Source organism: Harmonia axyridis, chromosome 1 (assembly GCF_914767665.1).
Source record: "Harmonia axyridis chromosome 1, icHarAxyr1.1, whole genome shotgun sequence".
Classification (NCBI taxonomy): Eukaryota; Metazoa; Arthropoda; class Insecta; order Coleoptera; family Coccinellidae; genus Harmonia; species Harmonia axyridis.
Window position 1 is genome coordinate 1382674 of NC_059501.1, and position 18236 is coordinate 1400909.

At 40.8% G+C, this 18236-nt stretch overlaps 1 protein-coding gene across 4 annotated transcripts in view; it reads right to left on the bottom strand.

Moving 5' to 3' along the window:
• LOC123671538 (peripheral plasma membrane protein CASK) overlaps positions 1-18236 on the bottom strand; it is a 368319-nt gene that overhangs the window by 316068 nt on the left and 34015 nt on the right. For all 4 annotated transcript variants that reach the window (XM_045605441.1, XM_045605444.1, XM_045605443.1 and 1 more), the window contains exon 8: positions 17286-17484. In XM_045605441.1, coding sequence (XP_045461397.1) covers positions 17286-17484 — 199 coding nt within the window. The remainder of the gene's footprint in view (positions 1-17285; positions 17485-18236) is intronic.

Consider the following 18236-nt stretch of genomic DNA (forward strand, 5'->3'; position numbering starts at 1 on the left):
TTGTTGTCGAGAGTTAATAAACTGAGTGTGATCCCTACAATTTTTCCGAACTGTTCAACGAGTTGTTAAGAAATTGGAATACAAATCCATGTTTTTTTCCACCGTGTGAAGGGTGTTTTTTTTAGAGCTATAGAACTTTAAATTGCATTAAAACAACGATAGATTATTCGATTGACATGAATTTTATTTATCCGCAAGTTAATCTTGTGGCATTACATTTTAAATATGATTTCTGGCATATGACCGCCACGGCTGGCTCGGATATAGTCCAATCTGGACATCCAATTTTCGATGACTTTTTCCAACATTTGTGGCCGTATATCGACAATAACACGGCGAATGTTGTCTTCCAAATGGTCAAGGGTTTGTGGCTTATCCGCATACACCAATGACTTTACATAGCCACACAGAAAGTAGTCTAGCGGTGTTAAATCACAAGGTCTTGGAGGCCAATTCACAGGTCCAAAACGTGAAATTAGGTGGTCACCAAACGTGTCTTTCAATAAATCAATTGTGGCACGAGCTGTGTGTCATGTTGCGCCGTCTTGTTGGAACCACAGCTCCTGGACATCATGATTGTTCAATTCAGGAATGAAAAAGTTAGTAATCATGGCTCTATACCGATTACCATTGACTGTAACGTTTTGGCCATAATCGTTTTTGAAGAAGTACGGACCAATGATTCCACCAGCCCATAAAGCACACCAAACAGTTTTTCTGGATGTAACGGTGTTTCGACATACACTTGAGGATTAGCTTCACTCCAAATGCGGCAGTTTTGTTTGTTGACGTAGCCATTCAACCAGAAGTGCGCTTCATCGCTAAACGAAATAAAATGGACGTAGTGCGCGATACGTATTCCGCACAGAACCATTATTTTCGAAATAAAATTGCACTATTTGCAAGCGTTGTTCAGGCGTGAGTCTATCCATGATGAATTGCCAAACCAAACTGAGAATACAGCTATTAAATCGGTTGCCATCTTGAACAGTAATGTCAACTTAAAGTTATATACCTCGAAAAAAACACCCTTTATAAATAAGCAAAGTTTCAAAAAACTTTTCTGAAGTTTGTTTTAATACCAAAGAATTTATATTCGTTTAGCGCAGAAATAATTGAAATCGATGAAAAATTACGTTAGTTCTTGATCAACGAACTTCAGCAAAATTTTAGGTGACCGAGTTTTTTTGCCGGTGGTGGTTCTTTCATCATTTGAACACCCTATATTATAATACATTATCGACCAATTATCACTGATACTCTTTCCACCTCATCTCTACATTTTTAATACTACCTCACTAAGACGAAATTAAATTTCAGTCAGACCCCCCTTAACACAAAAAATTATCTAATCTACGAGCCAAGCTCCAGACATAATTACGAGAGAAAAAAACCATAGCCTGCAAACACTCTCCCCCACCTCTCCCGCCCTTCCAGAACCCCCGAGTCATCGGGAACATTATCCTGATTGACCACCTGCTTTTCCGGCTTTTAAAATTAAATTAGATTTCCCGCGACCCTGCCGGATTCGAACTTTCGCAAACTTTACATCGGATTCCGAGAATTCCCCACTTCGACGGAATATCGGGAGCAATTAGGGGAGGGGGGGGAGACAGATGACAGTTCGAAACGATGGAATTCGATAAAGTGTCTGGATGGAGAGAGGACCGTAATCCAATATCTGAACCGTCGTTTCATCCGCGAGCTGTTATTTCTACGTGATTCAGTTCGATCTGCTCTCCTCTCATTTGTGTGGAATTTGAAAGGGTGACAGGTTCGAAAAAGTTCAAAGTTCAAAAAAAAATGTCTCTAATAGGGATGTTGCGTCATAACGGGTGATTTTTTCGAGGTATATAACTTTGAGTTGGCATTACTGTTCAAGATGGCGACTGATTTAACAGCTGTCAAGTGATTTATTCTCAGTTTGATTTGGCAATTCATCATGAATAGACTCACGCCTGAACAACGTTTGCAAATAGTGCAAAATGAGTTCTGTGCGGAATAAGTATCGCGCACTTCGTCCATTAGCGATGAAGCGCACTTCTGGTTGAATGGCTACGTCAACAAACAAAACTGCCGCATTTGGAGTGAAGCTAATCCTCAAGTGTATGTCGAAACACCGTTACATCCAGAAAAACTGACTGTTTGGTGCGCTTTATGGGCTGGTGGAATCATTGGTCCGTACTTCTTCAAAAACGATGATGGCCAGAACGTTACAGTCAATGGTGATCGGTATAGAGCCATGATTACTAACTTTTTCATTCCTGAATTGAACAACCATGATGTCCAGGAGCTGTGGTTCAAACAAGACGGCGCAACATGTCACACAGCTCGAGCCACAATAGATTTATTGAAAGACACGTTTGGTGACCGCCTAATTTCACGTTTTGGACCTGTGAATTGGCCTCCAAGAATTTGTGATTTAACACCGCTAGACTACTTTCTGTGGGGCTATGTAAAGTCTTTGGTCTATGGGGATAAGCCACAAACCCTCGACCATTTGGAAGACAACATTCGCCGTGGTATTGCCGATATACGGCCACAAATGTTGGAAAAAGTAATCGAAAATTGGACGTCCAGATTGGACTACATCCGAGCCAGCCGTGGCGGTCATATGCCAGAAATCATATTTAAAATGTAATGCAACAAGATTATCTTGCGGATAAATAAAATTCATGTCAATCGAATAATCCATCGTTGTTTTATTGCAATTCAAAGTTCTATAGCTCTAAAAAAAACAAACACCCTTCATAAAGCAACAAAGACTTGGTGAATATAGATGTAATATAATGCAAAAAGCTGTTCTTATAGGTACTGCAAGGACGGTGAGAAAATTCCTAGGCCAAGGATCGGCGGGATCGTGTGGAAGAGAACCAGTGAGACCACAAGAACTAGACACGACTGAGCTCTAACCTTCTGATATTTCAAATATCTGGGATTGAGTGAATGTTCCTTCTAGCGGGGAGTGAGGAAGCCGACGGCGAGGGGAATTTTCTCTCCTACGCGTATAGATTAAAGTCGAGCTTGACTCGAACCCTCAACCTCTGAATCATTAGTCCAGTGCTCTACCAACTAAACTTCCGAGGAAGCTGAACGTTCACTCGATACATCACTTGGGTGGAGCACTGGACTAGTGATTCAGAGGTTGTGGGCTCGAATCCCGCCCGAGGAGCTACTTTTTTCCGGAAATAAGAAATTGTCTGCTATTCTTCTTCTTCATGTGCCCTGTCAGTTTTGTCCGACGTTGGCGATCACCATTGAAAATGCTTCTCGATCCTGTGCCATATGCAAAAGTTGACCTGCATTTCTTATTCCGGTCCATTCTTGAATATTTCCGAGACAGGAGGCTTGCCTTCTTCCTACACCCCTCTTTCCTTCTATTTTGCCGCTGATTATCACTTGCAGAATTCGATAGCGACTTCCCCTCATCACATGGCCCAGATAGGATATCCTCCTACGCTTGATGACATTAAGCAATTCTCTACTCTTGTTGGCTCTTCTTAACACTTCTTCATTTGTTTTGTGTGTTATCCAGGGAATTTTGAGCATAAGTCTGTGTATCCACATTTCGAATGCTTCAATGCGGTTCAATGTTGACAACTTGAAGGTCCATGTTTCGACACCATACAAAAGCACCGTCAAGCATAACACTTGACCATTCTCTGCCTCAAGTCCAGGTTAAGGTGGTCATTACATAAAAAGGTCTTCATTTTTGCAAAAGTGGTCTTGTCTGCTATACTGTGATATATTAATATGTTGTAGAAAAAGCTATACCATACAATAAATTCCCAGATCTTCGTACACCACTCGAAAACCTGACGGAATCGAATGAAACCGAACCGTTCGATCCAAACCGCATAGCCAACGTTATCCCGAGGCCGTGTGAACAGAAATCTCGTATTTCATCGCAAACTTTCCGTGCAGATATCAATTACGCGGTCCACCGGGCTTTCAGATGGGACTCTGCACTATCAGACGACCCTCTCGACAAGTTTTTTTTCACACGTCGACGCTCCCGTGACGCTGCCTCCCAAGGGAGCCGACGTCCGAGAATGCGTCGCGCACTACCCCGGTCAATAAGAGTGATCACGCTTTTTTTTTTTTTGAAAATACGTGAAAGTCTGAATATGGATGTGCGTAGTTTTTTATGCCGGGTTGGTATGCCTTATACAGTGAGAGGCTGACGTTCAATTCAGTTGACATTAAACGATGTTTTGAGGTTAGAATTCACTCCGTTTTTGTTTTTGGGGGATTCTTGTAATTCGAAAATCTGTAAAACGAAACATTTTTAGGAAATAAAGTAAATTTTGAATTTCGTCCATATAGGTTTTCAAATTGAAATAACATGTGAGAGATGAGAATTAGTATTGGTATTTAAATACCAAACCATTTCGACTTCATTCAAATTGAGACTCGTTACTAGTCATTGAATACGAACCAGAATCAATAAATCTGTAAATCAAAAGAAGGCTGATCCTAAGTCAAGTGTTTTTGGATACCTTCCACTTTTTTTGGAGAAAGTCGTCCTGTATCGAATTGGCTGAATTGTTGATATTATTGATATTATAGTCCCAGTCATGCCAAATAAAAAGCTCAAGTTTTTATATAGGCTAGAAAACCCTGAAAACTATTATTTATTCTCTATCGATAAACAATATAAAACGCTATCCTGGATAATCATCAATATTTCGAGTAATCAAGATGTGAAAAGTCATCAATATGAAAGGAGGACTGTAAATTTTTCGAATGTGATTTAGAATAAGATTCGTAAACATTTTTTTACTGTAGATCGCTAAGGCGATTTATAACCATTTTGAAATAATTGAACTCATAAAATTTCAAGTAGTTGGGACACACTCTATAATTGACCGAATATAACAACACCAAAGAACAATGCTTTCAATAGTATCTCATATTGATGACTGTTCACATCCTAATTACTCAGAATAGTGGTGATTATTCAGGATAACGTTTGGTACTGTTTAGCAATCGAAAACAAATGAGAGTTTTTTAATGAAGTGTGCGATTTGGCAAAAATTGGTTTTTATTCTGCATTGCATTTCTTTCTTCCGTAGAATTTATTTTATTTTCAAACCTGTTATGGCGAAACAGAACCTAGGCACTAATTTCCACAAAGGAAATTATTTATGTCATTCATTGTCATAAATGAATGTAATGAAATAGTAGTATTTATTCTCAATCGTTATGGTCTCATAAACCATGCCACGGTTGGAGAGGAACTAATATTGGACGTCGAGTCATTGATTATCATGAGCATGAGCATCCCCACTCAGCCTTTTAAAGGGAACACACTCGTGAAGGTTTTTTTTTAGAGCTATATAACTTTAAATTGCAATAAAACAACGATGGATTATTCGATTGACATGAGTTTTATTTATCCGCAAGATAATCTTGTGGCATTACATTTTAAATATGATTTCTGGCATATGACCGCCACGGTTGGCTCGGATGTAGTCCAATCTGGACGTCCAATTTTCGATGACTTTTTCCAACATTTGTGGCCGTATATCGGCAATAACACGGCGAATGTTGTCTTCCAAATGGTCAAGAGTTTGTGGCTTATCCGCATAGATTAATGACTTCACATAGCCCTACAGAAAGTAGTCTAGCGGTGTTAAATCACAAGATCTTAGAGGCCAATTCACAGGCCCAAAACGTGAAATTAGGCGGTCTCCAAACTTGTCTTTCAATAAATCGATTGTGGCACGAGCTGTGTGACATGTTGCGCCGTCTTGTTGGAACCACAGCTCCTGGACATCATGGTTGTTCAATTCAAGAATGAGAGAATTAGTAATCATGGCTCTATACCGATCACCATTGACTGTAACGTTCTGGCCATCATCATTTTTGAAGAAGTACGGACCAATGATTCCACCAGCCCATAAAGCGCACCAAACAGTCAGTTTTTCTGGATGTACCGGTGTTTCAACATACACTTGAGGATTAGCTTCACTCCAAATGCGGCAGTTTTGTTTGTTGACGTAGCCATTCAACCAGAAGTGCGCTTCATCGCTAATGGACGTAGTGCGCGATACGTATTCCGCACAGAACCATTATTCTCAAAATAAAATTGCACTATTTGCAAGCGTTGTTCAGGCGTGAGTCTATTCATGATGAATTGCAAAACCAAACTGAGAATAAATCACTTGACAGCTGTTGAATCGGTCTTCATCTTGAACAGTAATGCCAACTTAAAGTTATATACCTCGAAAAAAACACCCGTTATATTCGATATCGTATCACGCAATCGTTTTGACTTTTGCACTATCCAATGAGTATTGACTCGAATTAAGTTGAATATCCTATCTTTCCGAATGTTTTGAATACATCAAGTTGAATACTCGTTCCGTATCGGGCAGATTTAGGACCTTGTGACTTTTGTTTCGATATCTCAAATTAAAATTACCGCTTTAAGTTCGAACGCCTTTCTGAATTACATTTTCACAAAAAAAACCACTGGAAACCACTTTCAGATTAAATTATTCCAGCGGCGTCGAGGCGCGCTACCCCTAAAAAAAAAACTAGTTGAATTCAATAGGACGAATTATCTACCCCGTTTCTCGCCCCCAACAGCGCCCTTATACCGTTTCCCACGTTATTATTCTAGGCCAGTAAATTCCACGTTATCCCCGCCAACGATCGCCTTTTTAGCGCGTTAAAATTCCTCCGAATCCCCGCCAACCCTTTTCTATGAAGCCTGGTGCACACGGCGTGAATAACGCGTCCGGTGGGCGCGCGATAACTCACGGATTTTCGACCCCCGCGGATGCACACGTCGGCGTCCACGTTGCGTCGACCATTGTCCGCAAATTTATTTTCCTACGCGGGAACAATGAGCTTTTCCCGCCCGCTTCGAGCAGAGGGCAGGCCAGGGCTCGTTCGGCGGTCGATTTGACGACCGCATAAGGTCGTATCGATCATCCGTGCAGCGGAGAGAGCAACAAGTAAAGTGAAGGGGGTTGCGTCGCTTGAGTTCGTTAAACGGACGGTCGGCCGGGAAATTTTCGACGATATCTGTGCGCAATCTGAAACGATTCGGAAAAGCGGTCACGAGAGGTAATTTTTATGATCCGGCGGGAAAATTGTCGAGGCGACATTTTTCGAGCTTGTCGTGCTTGAGTGCGTATGGTTGATTGCTACTCATTCGGTAGTCGCCAGAATAAATTATTCTAATTATTATTATAAAAATGTTTACAGATTAGAGGCAAAAGCCTGTTAATTAAATAAAAAAGACAGACCAAATCTTCAAATTAAATAAGACCAATTGAAAAGTCCCCGGTCTGATGCACAGATGGCGGTGCTAGTATTTTATCCATATGATTTTCAGTTGGTACCAACGATACATGTCGAAATTTGACAGCAGTCCGACCATTAGTTGGTGAGATATTGCGTTGTGAGTAAAGCTACTTTTGTTATTTGAAAAAAAAGAATTTCGTGTGCTGATAAAATATTGCCTTTTGAAGGGAAAAAATACAGTTGAAGCAAAATCTTGACTCGATGAAGAGTTTCCGGGGTCTGCACCAGGAAAATCAACCATCATTGATTGGAATGCTAAGTTTAATCGTGGTGAAATGAGCACCGAAGACGGCGAACGCAGTGGACGTCTAAAAGAGGCTGTCACCGACGAAAAAATCAAAAGAGTTCACAAAATAATTTTGAATGACCGTAAAGTGAAGTTGATCGAGATAGCAGACATTGTGAAGATATCAACTGAACATGTACATCATATCATTCACGAATATTTGTACATGAGAAAGCTATGTGCAAAATGGGTGCCGCGCGAGATCACAATCTATCAAAAGCAACAAAGTGTTAATGATTCTGAGCAGTGTTTGAAGCTGTTTAAAAGCAATAAAACTGAATTTTTGCGTCTATGTGTGACAATGGATGAAACATGGCTCCATCCTTCCGCTTCGGAGTCCAATCGACAGTCAGCTGAGTGGACTGAACATGATGAACCGAATCCAAAGCGAGGAAATGACAGGTGAATAGTGAAAGAGTACAACTACTAAAAAATGTACCTCAAAAATGTGTCGTATACGAATAATATTCGTCAAAAATAGTTTTCGCAACACCCCTCATCCTTATTCAAAATCAAGGAGTTGTACCCACCCCCGTTAGGGGATTGCATTTACGAGGAAACGAAGAGCGTAAAATTTGTTTCCCTCGAATCAGAAATTGACGTGTCCGAGCGATTTTCCACATTTTCATTTCAAAGTCAGAACATCGAGGTGTTGAGTTTTCGTTGGACCACACTCTATATATCGCAATAACTATTATCGATATATCCCTCCCTTATCCTAAATGCATGTAAATTCGAAAAACGTTTTCGCTACACTTCCAATACTCAAAAATCATATCCAAAGCCCTCCACGAACACAAACTCGTTTATTCGGAGCGATTTCTTGGAATTGCCTGTCTAAATACACAACCCTCTACAAGACTCTGAAAAACGCACGATCGATAATCGAACCAACCTATCAGCGGAACGCGACGCCCATGATCGAACACGAACGAGAATTCCGCCCAAAAATTCAAAAGAAATCACGGTCAGATCCGTCCGGATGGAGTGTTTTTCCAGCCGCAATGAAAACAACTTCAGGTAACGCCCGAGTCCCGGCCTCATCGCTTCGATACACCCGATGAGAAGCGGCCTTCGCGCCACCACATCAAGATATCGTCGGGGCAAAAAATAGGCAGCAGCGGCCGTTCTCGCATCACGCGAACGCCCGCCCGTCGTATTATTCGACAATCTATCGACGGCGGCGGGCGGCGGAGTGGGCGTATTCGATTCACGTACGAGAGACTGATTGATGCTCTGTTCTCAGCGAGTTATGTCTGTACGTACGTACGGGTTTATTTCCTCGTTTACTTCGTCGACATTCGCTATATTTGTTGAGACAATCCGGTGGTTTTTCTGCCTTATTCACCTTCCACACCACGCTACTGGAGCAAAGCCAGTAGATTGGGGGTGATAATATGTATATGTTAGAAAGATATGCATAAAGAATTAGTGAAAAAATCAGAACTAGTAAATCGGAGAACAACTACGTTTTCCTCACTTCCCCTTCCCATGGAAAGGTACATAGGCGTACAACTTTGATTCACCGTTTTTTTCCGGAATTCGAGGCTTTATTGTAAAAAACTGTTTATACATTCATGATTCACAGTATTGTCCATCGCTGGCCACTACTTTCTCCCATCTTTCGGGTCATCTTTTGAAGCGATCCACGAATCGAGCCATTTCTTTACTTCTTCGTGAGACCGGAAGTGCTTGGCAGCCGATCTGTGTGCCATTTCAACGTTTCCAAGTATGTCTTGACCACTGTCGCAGCATGGGGTCGAGCATTGTCATTCTGTGAAATCATTTTATCATGTATCTCGTTGTATTGCGACTATTTGTCTTTCAATGCTCAGCTCAAATGCATTAATTGCGTTTAATATTGGTCGCCTCTGATTGTTTCATTCGGTTTTAACAATTCATAATATTCTACGCCGAGCTGGTCTCACCAAAAACTGAGCATGACCTTGGGACCAAGAATAGTCGTGGAAGCATGGAACCCATTTTTTGTCTTCAGTAACAATGCGATTCAGAAATCCCTTCCGTCTTTGCCCTGGTAGCAGCTGTTCACAAGCAAACAAACACTGTTCAACATCTTTCGGCTTCAGGCACCCAATTCCTCTGTTTCTGAATTATTCCCATGGCTTTCAGGCATTTTGAAATGGATTGTTGCGTCACTCCCAATGATCCTGCAAATTCTTGTTGCGTTTTACACGAGTCTTGATGAAGTAATGCCCCCAATTCTGCATCTTCGAAAACCTCCTCTCTTCCACCACCATGCTGGTCTTCGACGTCAAAATAACCGTTCTTAAAGCGTTGAAACCACTCTCGGCACGTTCTTTCACTAATAGCGGCCTCACCATAGGTATTTGAGAGCATTCGATGAGCCTCAGCCGCAGAATTCTTAACCCCCCGCAAATTACTAGAACTTGGCTCGTAAGCTGACATGTTTAAATGAGAATAACTTCATGATGCAGACACAAATCGACTGATATTTCGATGACGTTATGTTTATAAATATCTACGTCTATTGTATGACATCTACGATCTATTTATTTCGACTACCACTCACCGCTACAGCCATCTATTGCAAAACGGCGGAAACAAAGTTGTATACCAGAAGAACAAGAAGGCCACTTCATAAGCATACAACTCAGCGAAACTAGAATACAGCCAACACGTCAACATAATACTCAAATACAAACGCAATTCTACCAAACCAGCCCCTCCAACCGATTCTGGCTGGAATTCTATCGGGGTCCCAATTGTGGCATCATATTCGTCTGCATAAAAGGAAAACAAAGTTTCCCTAGTTGAACACTCTCGAGCACACAGCGCTGCCTCTCTTATCTGACCAGAAGCGACAACCCCGGTTAATAATCTAGTTTCGAGTTTTCCTTGCATCCCGTGCAGCGTAATTGGGTTAAATCTGGAAATGTAACAGATGTGTCTCCAGACGCCGCCCCCTCTTCACTCTGGCCGTCGCGTAGCCCGTCGAAGTCATTAACAGCTTCTACGCCGCGACGCGACGCCAGAGAAAGATGTCATAATGGAGGCTGATGAAAGAAGACCATTATGGAGTGAATCACGCGATTTCCGCTAGAGTAGAGTTGCAAAAACGGGCTCTGGTGCACTCTCGAGGTGGCGATGGCGTCAACTGATGGAGATGGGGATGATTGCACTATTCGATTTGATGTTCTGAGCGATGAGGGAACCAGGGTTAGTTGAGGAAATTTGGATAACTGACAGAGGTTACTGTTGAAGATGGAGTCTCTGCTAAACGTGATTACGATCAGAAAATTATCTACGTCTTTGATTGCATGAATCTCCGTAGCTTATTCTTCGGAACCAAGTGCATAAGGCAAGCTAACACTTCATTCGATGATGCCCAAGCCTGAACCAGTAAAAAGGCATTTTTTCTTCAAAAATTTGACTTTGTTAGTTAACATAGTCGCCTTCAACTGTTATACAACTATAGGTATTATAAAGGGTATTTTTTTTAGAGCTATAGAACTTTAAATTGCAATAAAACGACGATGGATTATTCGATTGACATTGAATTTTATTTATCTGCAAGATAATCTTGTGGCATTACATTTTAAATATGATTTCTGGCATATGACCGCCAAGGCTGGCTCGAATGTAGTCCAATCTGGACGTCCAATTTTCGATCACTTTTTCCAACATTTGTGGCCGTATATCGGCAATAACACGTTGAATGTCGTCTTCCAAATGATCAAGGGTTAGTGGCTTATCCGCATAGACCAATGACTTTACATAGCCCCACAGAAAGTAGTCTAGCGGTGTTAAATCACATGATCTTGGAGGCCAATTCACAGGTCCGAAACGTGAATTTAGGCGGTCACCAAACGTGTCTTTCAATAAATCGATTGTGGCACGAGCTGTGTGACATGTTGCGCCGTCTTGTTGGAACCACAGCTCCTGGACATCATGGTTGTTCAATTCAGGAATGAAAAAGTTGGTAATCATGGCTCTATACCGATCACCACTGACTGTAACGTTCTGGCCATCATCGTTTTTGAAGAAGTACGGACCAATGATTCCACCAGCTCATAAAGCGCACCAAACAGTCAGTTTTTCTGGATGTAACGATGTTTCGACATCCACGGATTAGCGTCGCTCCAAATGCGGCAGTTTTGTTTGTTGACGTAGCCATTCAACCAGAAGTGCGCTTCATCGCTAATGGACGTAGTGCGCGATACGTATTCCGCACAGAACCATTATTTTCGAAATAAAATGCGTGAGTCTTCATAATGAATTGCCAAACCAAACTGAAAATAAATCACTTGACAGCTGTTAAATCGGTCGCCATCTTGAACAGTAATGCCAACTTAAAGTTATATACCTCGAAAAAAAAACACCCATTAGATTATATTATATTCCGTCAGGTGAAAAACCGACTGGACCACGGATGAAAAGCTTGGTCTTTCCCCCAATTGGTCCCTTACACATCAACTCCGCAACTCTCTCCCAAAGAAAACAATCCAGAAGAGCGTATCACGATCGATTAACAACGTACCGAAGCTGGAGGGCGATTTGGCCGATATTATACGCTCCGTCGAACCAACCGCCAGCCACGTTTTCGCTTTCTACGTCCCAGTTTTCGCGACGACGTCGGACAACAGCCTCGTAATCTGCCAGGCCGAGTATGCTCGAGACAATATAACGCGCCACTTGCCAATTCCGTTGGCATACGTGGCTGTAACGTACCCACTGACTGAAGAGTGGCTCTCCAAACGGATAAACCACTTCAAGCCGCCTCGGATTTTCGAATGAGGCTGGCTTGGTTTCGACGTTATTCTTTGTGCCGGTGATAATGGAACGACGATCAAACGTTGGGTGGTGGATAGGGAGAGGCTGCAGATTGGACTAATGAATGATTGCGTCAAAGAGGAACAAAATTAAATTAAGTATGTGAATGCAATAGTAGCCACGTTAAAGATGTGAGGAATATGACCAACTGGTAAACCAGCTGATGGTTAGGTTGCAGTCAAACCACTGAGCTCACATATCATCGATTCTAAGAGATGGTATTGGAGTGCCAAAGAAAACTCAGTAAAATAACAAGGTATTCTAGGTTTGGGTTTCCAGCCACTTGGGAGTTGAAGGGAATGAAGAGACCAAGGATCACCAACTCCTTTCATTAGACCGGAACCTTTCTGTGGCATAGGCAAATGTACCTACAACAAAGGTTTTCAGAAGGAAAGAACCAAATGAGAAACACTGGCAGAATCTTCCTGGGTTGGATCATTCCAAGAAGTTTCTTCGAAGCTTTGACACTGCGAAATCCAAGGAGTATCTGGATCTTAGCAAGAATATACTACACTTCCCCACTGGATTCTTTACAAGGCATTTTTGCCTCAGTAAACACCTGACAATGAGTCTAGCAGAAAATGACGAGTGCAGATTCTGTGGGAAGGAGGAGGAAACTCCGGATTACCTGGTTCCTTGCCATCACTAGCCAACACAAAACCTGCTTTGGACAAGGAACTTGTAGAAATGGGGAAGTAACCTCATTGAAGCCATCCCAAACACTGGAGTTCATTAGAACTCTGAAACTTGAAGGCGAGCTGTAGATCACGATATGGCGAAAATAGCTCTGATGGGGGGCACAATAGATCATTTGGTCGCAGTGGAACGAAACCCCCTAAATTGAATTTCAATCTCAAATCTTAAACCAGCTGATCCATTCATCTGACAGATCTACCTAATCAACTGATCAACATACTCAACAGATAACCAATAGCTAATGATCCACTTAGTATGTCATCAAATCTAAATTCACTCTATAAACGGAGCGTTCAACTTCAAAGGTTATATTCTCACTTCTACAAAAAGGCTTTTGCATTGGCTTGCGATGATGAGGCATTCTGTACCTTGTCAGGAGTCACTTCCTTCTCTCCACAAAATCTGCACTCGCCAGTAAGGCGCTTCCTAAGGAGGCAATGCTCTATAGGGGAGCCAGTGAGGATTTTATAACTGTGATCCACATACTATTTGAATTTTTTTTTTTTTTTTTGACTGATCCATGCCTGGAAGATTCCGCCACAATATTTCCCTTTTCGTTTCCTCCTTCTCTAGAATCTAGTTCTTAGAGATACATTTTCCTTTACCATAGAAGAGTTTTGGGCGTTCGAGTTACCTTTCTAGCAAGTGTATTGCCTCTTCGTGTCCTTTGATTCTCGAGTGACCAAAAACTCAAACTAAAATAGCTCTTATTACGACTAGGGAAATATTTCCCAAGGTTGGCTAGTTACATCTCAAAATCGAAGCTCAAGAGACCGTGTCACTTTAGGATTCTTTTGGGATGTGATTATATCGACGTATATTAAAGATATTATGGACCGAGCGAGTACCAAATGATATGTTACTCTTGAGAAAGAAAAAATAACAAGAACATTCAACTACAATAAATCGAATAAAAACAGCTTATTTTGGCCCCATTTTTAGAAACGACAAGCACAGTTTTCTACAGCTAATCGTTGAAGGAAAAATCGAAGTCGTAGTAGTGACTTGATATAAGCGAGGCCAGTACGATTCTCGGTTTGGCACAGGAAAGAGAGGAATTCCAGTTGATGGCTGCCAAGGTCCCTTGAGGAGAATACACTCAAAGAAGAAAGAAGAAGTCACTTCAACGAGAGCCAAACGATAGTGAGAATTTGGTGCGTTATGATACGGGGTGGTCCAAAAAAATCTTGATCAGTTTGTAAGGCAGAAATTTCAAAGAACATGTCAATTCGTGTTTCTAGGTGGTCCAATTTTAGTACGAAATTAATACCCAAAAGTTCATCTTTTTACGGTCATGGGATCTAGTGGTAGCTTCATTTGAAAAGTCCCTTGTTCCTCTATTACTTCCGTTATTTTTTTCGAAATCGGTCCCTTCCTTATCTACCCTCACGATCTGAAGGGTCAGTTATTTCTAATTCAGTACAAATCTGACACTACCGTGTGTCTTCCGAAATCCACCCCTCTCACCTCTTGACACAAAAAAAAACTTCGTAAATCCTTCACTGATTTCTCGTCCCGTTCGGAGTTTATCCCTAATCAGGAGTCTTCAACTTCAATCGCCACCCCCAACCCGCCTCTACGTCCCCCCGACGTTCAAAGGGGAAACGGCAGATCATCTTATTTCTTGGCAAATTGGCTCTCAAAGACCTCGCCGCGTCCTTTGACGTCGTTTTATCGTCGCGTCCGGACGAAAAAAAAAACTGTTATGATTGCGAAAGATTTCCGGGAAAGTTGGGCGTTAAGGAAAAGGAAATATGTTGGAGGATCGAAGGTTGGTTGGGAAGAGTTCAAGCCGTTATTAGATGTGTTTTCCACAGGAACTGCACACTTTCTGAGGGGTTTTAGAGTTTTCATTTTGATTAGCCTGCTATCTGGACAGCTGTCACTTTAGACGTTTTACAAGTGAAAACTATGCCAGTACTAAAAATGGAACGATAAACGCTTCAACAATGTATTTAATTTGTTAGAATTCACTACAAAAACGGTGACAATTTACAGTCGCAGTTTACAAAACTAAAGCACTTTTGGGTCTTAGTGAAGCATCTTCTTGGTCGGTAAAAGTGAAACTGGTGGAAAAATTTGACCTGTTGTGACAAGAACAACCTCCTCAATTAAATTTTAATCTCTCTGAGAATATTGCTGCTGTACGAACCGAGGTTTGTCGATTCCTCATTGTTCTTGGGAATTGAGCATTCTACAAACCATATAACAGCATATTTTGCATGAAGAATTAGGTCTCAAGGCTTTTAAAGTTCAGGTGACATAAGAACTCGAGCCGGTCGATCACCAGCAATGTCAGATCTTCGCTGATTAGGACTTTTTAATGAATCAAAATTATCCGGAAAAAACTTTCAACGATGAGGCCCATTTTCATCTCGGGGTCTACATTAATAAACAGAATGGACTAGTTTAGTGATGTTGATAATACTATATTTGACACGATAGAATTAAAATATAGAGCAAAACTGATAAATCAGTGAAAAAATTTTGAAAATCCATCAATAAATGACTGAGAAATAGATTATTTAAATTTACGTATTTTAGCGCGGAACGTGTTTGGTCTGTGACGTCACGGCACTTACCTGTGATCGCTACACCATAAATTACGTTTAATTACTTAGCCGCGCCAAGGCTCTCGCGCCGTTTGTAGTTGTACAGTGTAGTTTTAACTCGAGTTTTGTTTTTATGTCACCATAATAGAAGAAGGCTTCGTGAAAGGACAAAGTGACAATTTGCCTAAAATAGATATATTCGCAGTGATGGAGTTTTTTTCTTCAAATCCATCTCATGTCAGTGCAGAAATAAAAGGTGTTAAACTTTCCAAGTAATTATCTACTTTTAAGTTTCAACTTATAACGATGATTTATTTAAAAAACGTTTCATAAACAGTTTGTAGTTGTGTTCTGGTTGTTGAAGTCTATAAATGGCAAAACATATTTATGTGAGGAGTAAAAAGTAAAAAGAGAAAAAAGTAATTTATATGTATGTATATAGTAAGTTATTTCAGCCATCGTGTAACGAACAAAACACGACACGAACGGCACAAGTGATTGTACACCAATGAATTCGTAAGTACTCTGCGAATACCAGTCGTCTAGTGTATGACGTCACGCCACTTACACGTACTTTGAAATTATTCTTCCAAGCGCAACTTCAAAGTCCCATAACTTTTTCATTTCTAGAGATATTTCAATGATTCTTCCACATTTTTGTTTCATTTTACTTAAATTTTTAGAATTAATCTTTAACAAGAAAATGAAAACTAGTCTATTGTCGCATTTGGGGCTCGAAAAATTCAAGAATGATTTTTGGTGCGGTTTTTAGGCTGGTGGGGTGATCGTACCTTACTTATTCGAAAATGAAACTGGTGCAACTGTTACTTTGAATGGATTGCGCTACCACGCTAAGATTAAATATTTTTTTATGGTCTGAATTGGAAGATATTGATGTGGACTACGTTTATTTTCAACAAGACGGCGCTTCATTTTATACAAGCAACGAAACAATCGCAATTTTGCAAAAAAGTTGGCCATCGTGATCTTATGATTTGACATTGTTAGAATTATTCGAGAAAATTCTTTGCAAAGGTTCTACAATCCATTCAAGACCTTGAAGATGGAATTCGTGAAGTTATAGGGGATATGCAGCTACAGAAAGAATGTCAAGAAAAGGATATGGTGCTAAAACCGTAACCGTAGCGGCCGCCATTTGGCTGATATCATTTTCCATCGAAGTTTCCTCTTCACAATGAAATTTTCCTTGGAAGATACGCGTTTATTCCAATATTGAAATGAAACCTCTTATCTTTAAGTTAAAAAGTTGTGGTTCTTGAATCCACGAAACATTCAGTCTCTCGATTTGCCGTATCTTAGCCGTATTTTTTTAAAGAAAGACGGAATCTGTCATAGCATAACGATATGTTTGGATATTGAATGATATTTCTTCCTACAGCATCAACAATAAGGTATGAATATCATTCAACATGATAGAGCTGCATCGCGCACAGCTTGTAACTCCTCAAATGTTGTTTTAGTCGCATTCCCAGGCTTCTTAAATCGCCAGACCTATCACCTTGCAATTTTATTTTGAGAGCCTAGTGTAATCCCACAAATCACGCACTCTGATAAATTCCAGATTCCCTAATAGCACTGATTTTTTAATATATCAAACTCACCGCACGAAGAGACCTCGTCCTCTTCCCGTTTCTCCTCCTCCTGGTCAGAGAGAGCGTCTTCATTGATGTCGTCGTAAAGGTCCCACTTGCCAGAGTTCACAGCCGAAAGTATAGCGGCCTTCAGTTTCCGCCTTGCGTTGTACTTCTTCAGTTCGTCGATGGCCTCGGTCAGGTGGATACGAAGACCTTTCTCCCGATCCTAACACAAAAATTCAACATATTTTCAAATCAACACATTAGTACACACAAGTAGATACGGTTCATAATAGTTAGTTGAGTAAACAATAGGATAGACAAGGATATAGGCCGAGTTGTTCAATAACATGAGGACGTTTAGAATATAGCATCCTACTTGTTCCGTACGGGATTTTACTCACAAATAAAATACCTGAATTCCTTATGTCCACTTTTATCAGAGTTTTATTTGAAAATTACACATTTCCAAATGAGTTCAATCGATGCTATTTTGGATATTGTGCCGGATAAATTACAGAAGAAATACCAAGATGTATGTGATATGGTATTATATCGATAGATCATAATCAGAGAGAGGCACAAGAATTGGGGTATGCCAACCTAAACTGAGAATCTCTAAAGCTCTAGGAAGTGAGATGTCTGTTTTGCAAATCAAGACACCGGATGTTCATACGTGTGCTCAAGAGTGTCTGAAAAGAAATACGAGAGTCCCTGGAATCACATAGCCAGATGTCTCTGCAGCATGCGTTTCTGTGTGCTGAGTAAAGACCAATATAAGGCAGCAGTTCAGCAATGTGATTTGGATAATAAAATAACACTCTCGAGCAACACTTCTAGTTTTGATCTGGCAAATAAATTTGTGGTGCTCTCAACGACCAGTATAAGAAAGCTTTTGATCTGCTACAAGCAGAGCCACTGTGGGTACAAATATCTTTTTTAACCGCATATAAAGTCAGCATATGATATTTCCAAACT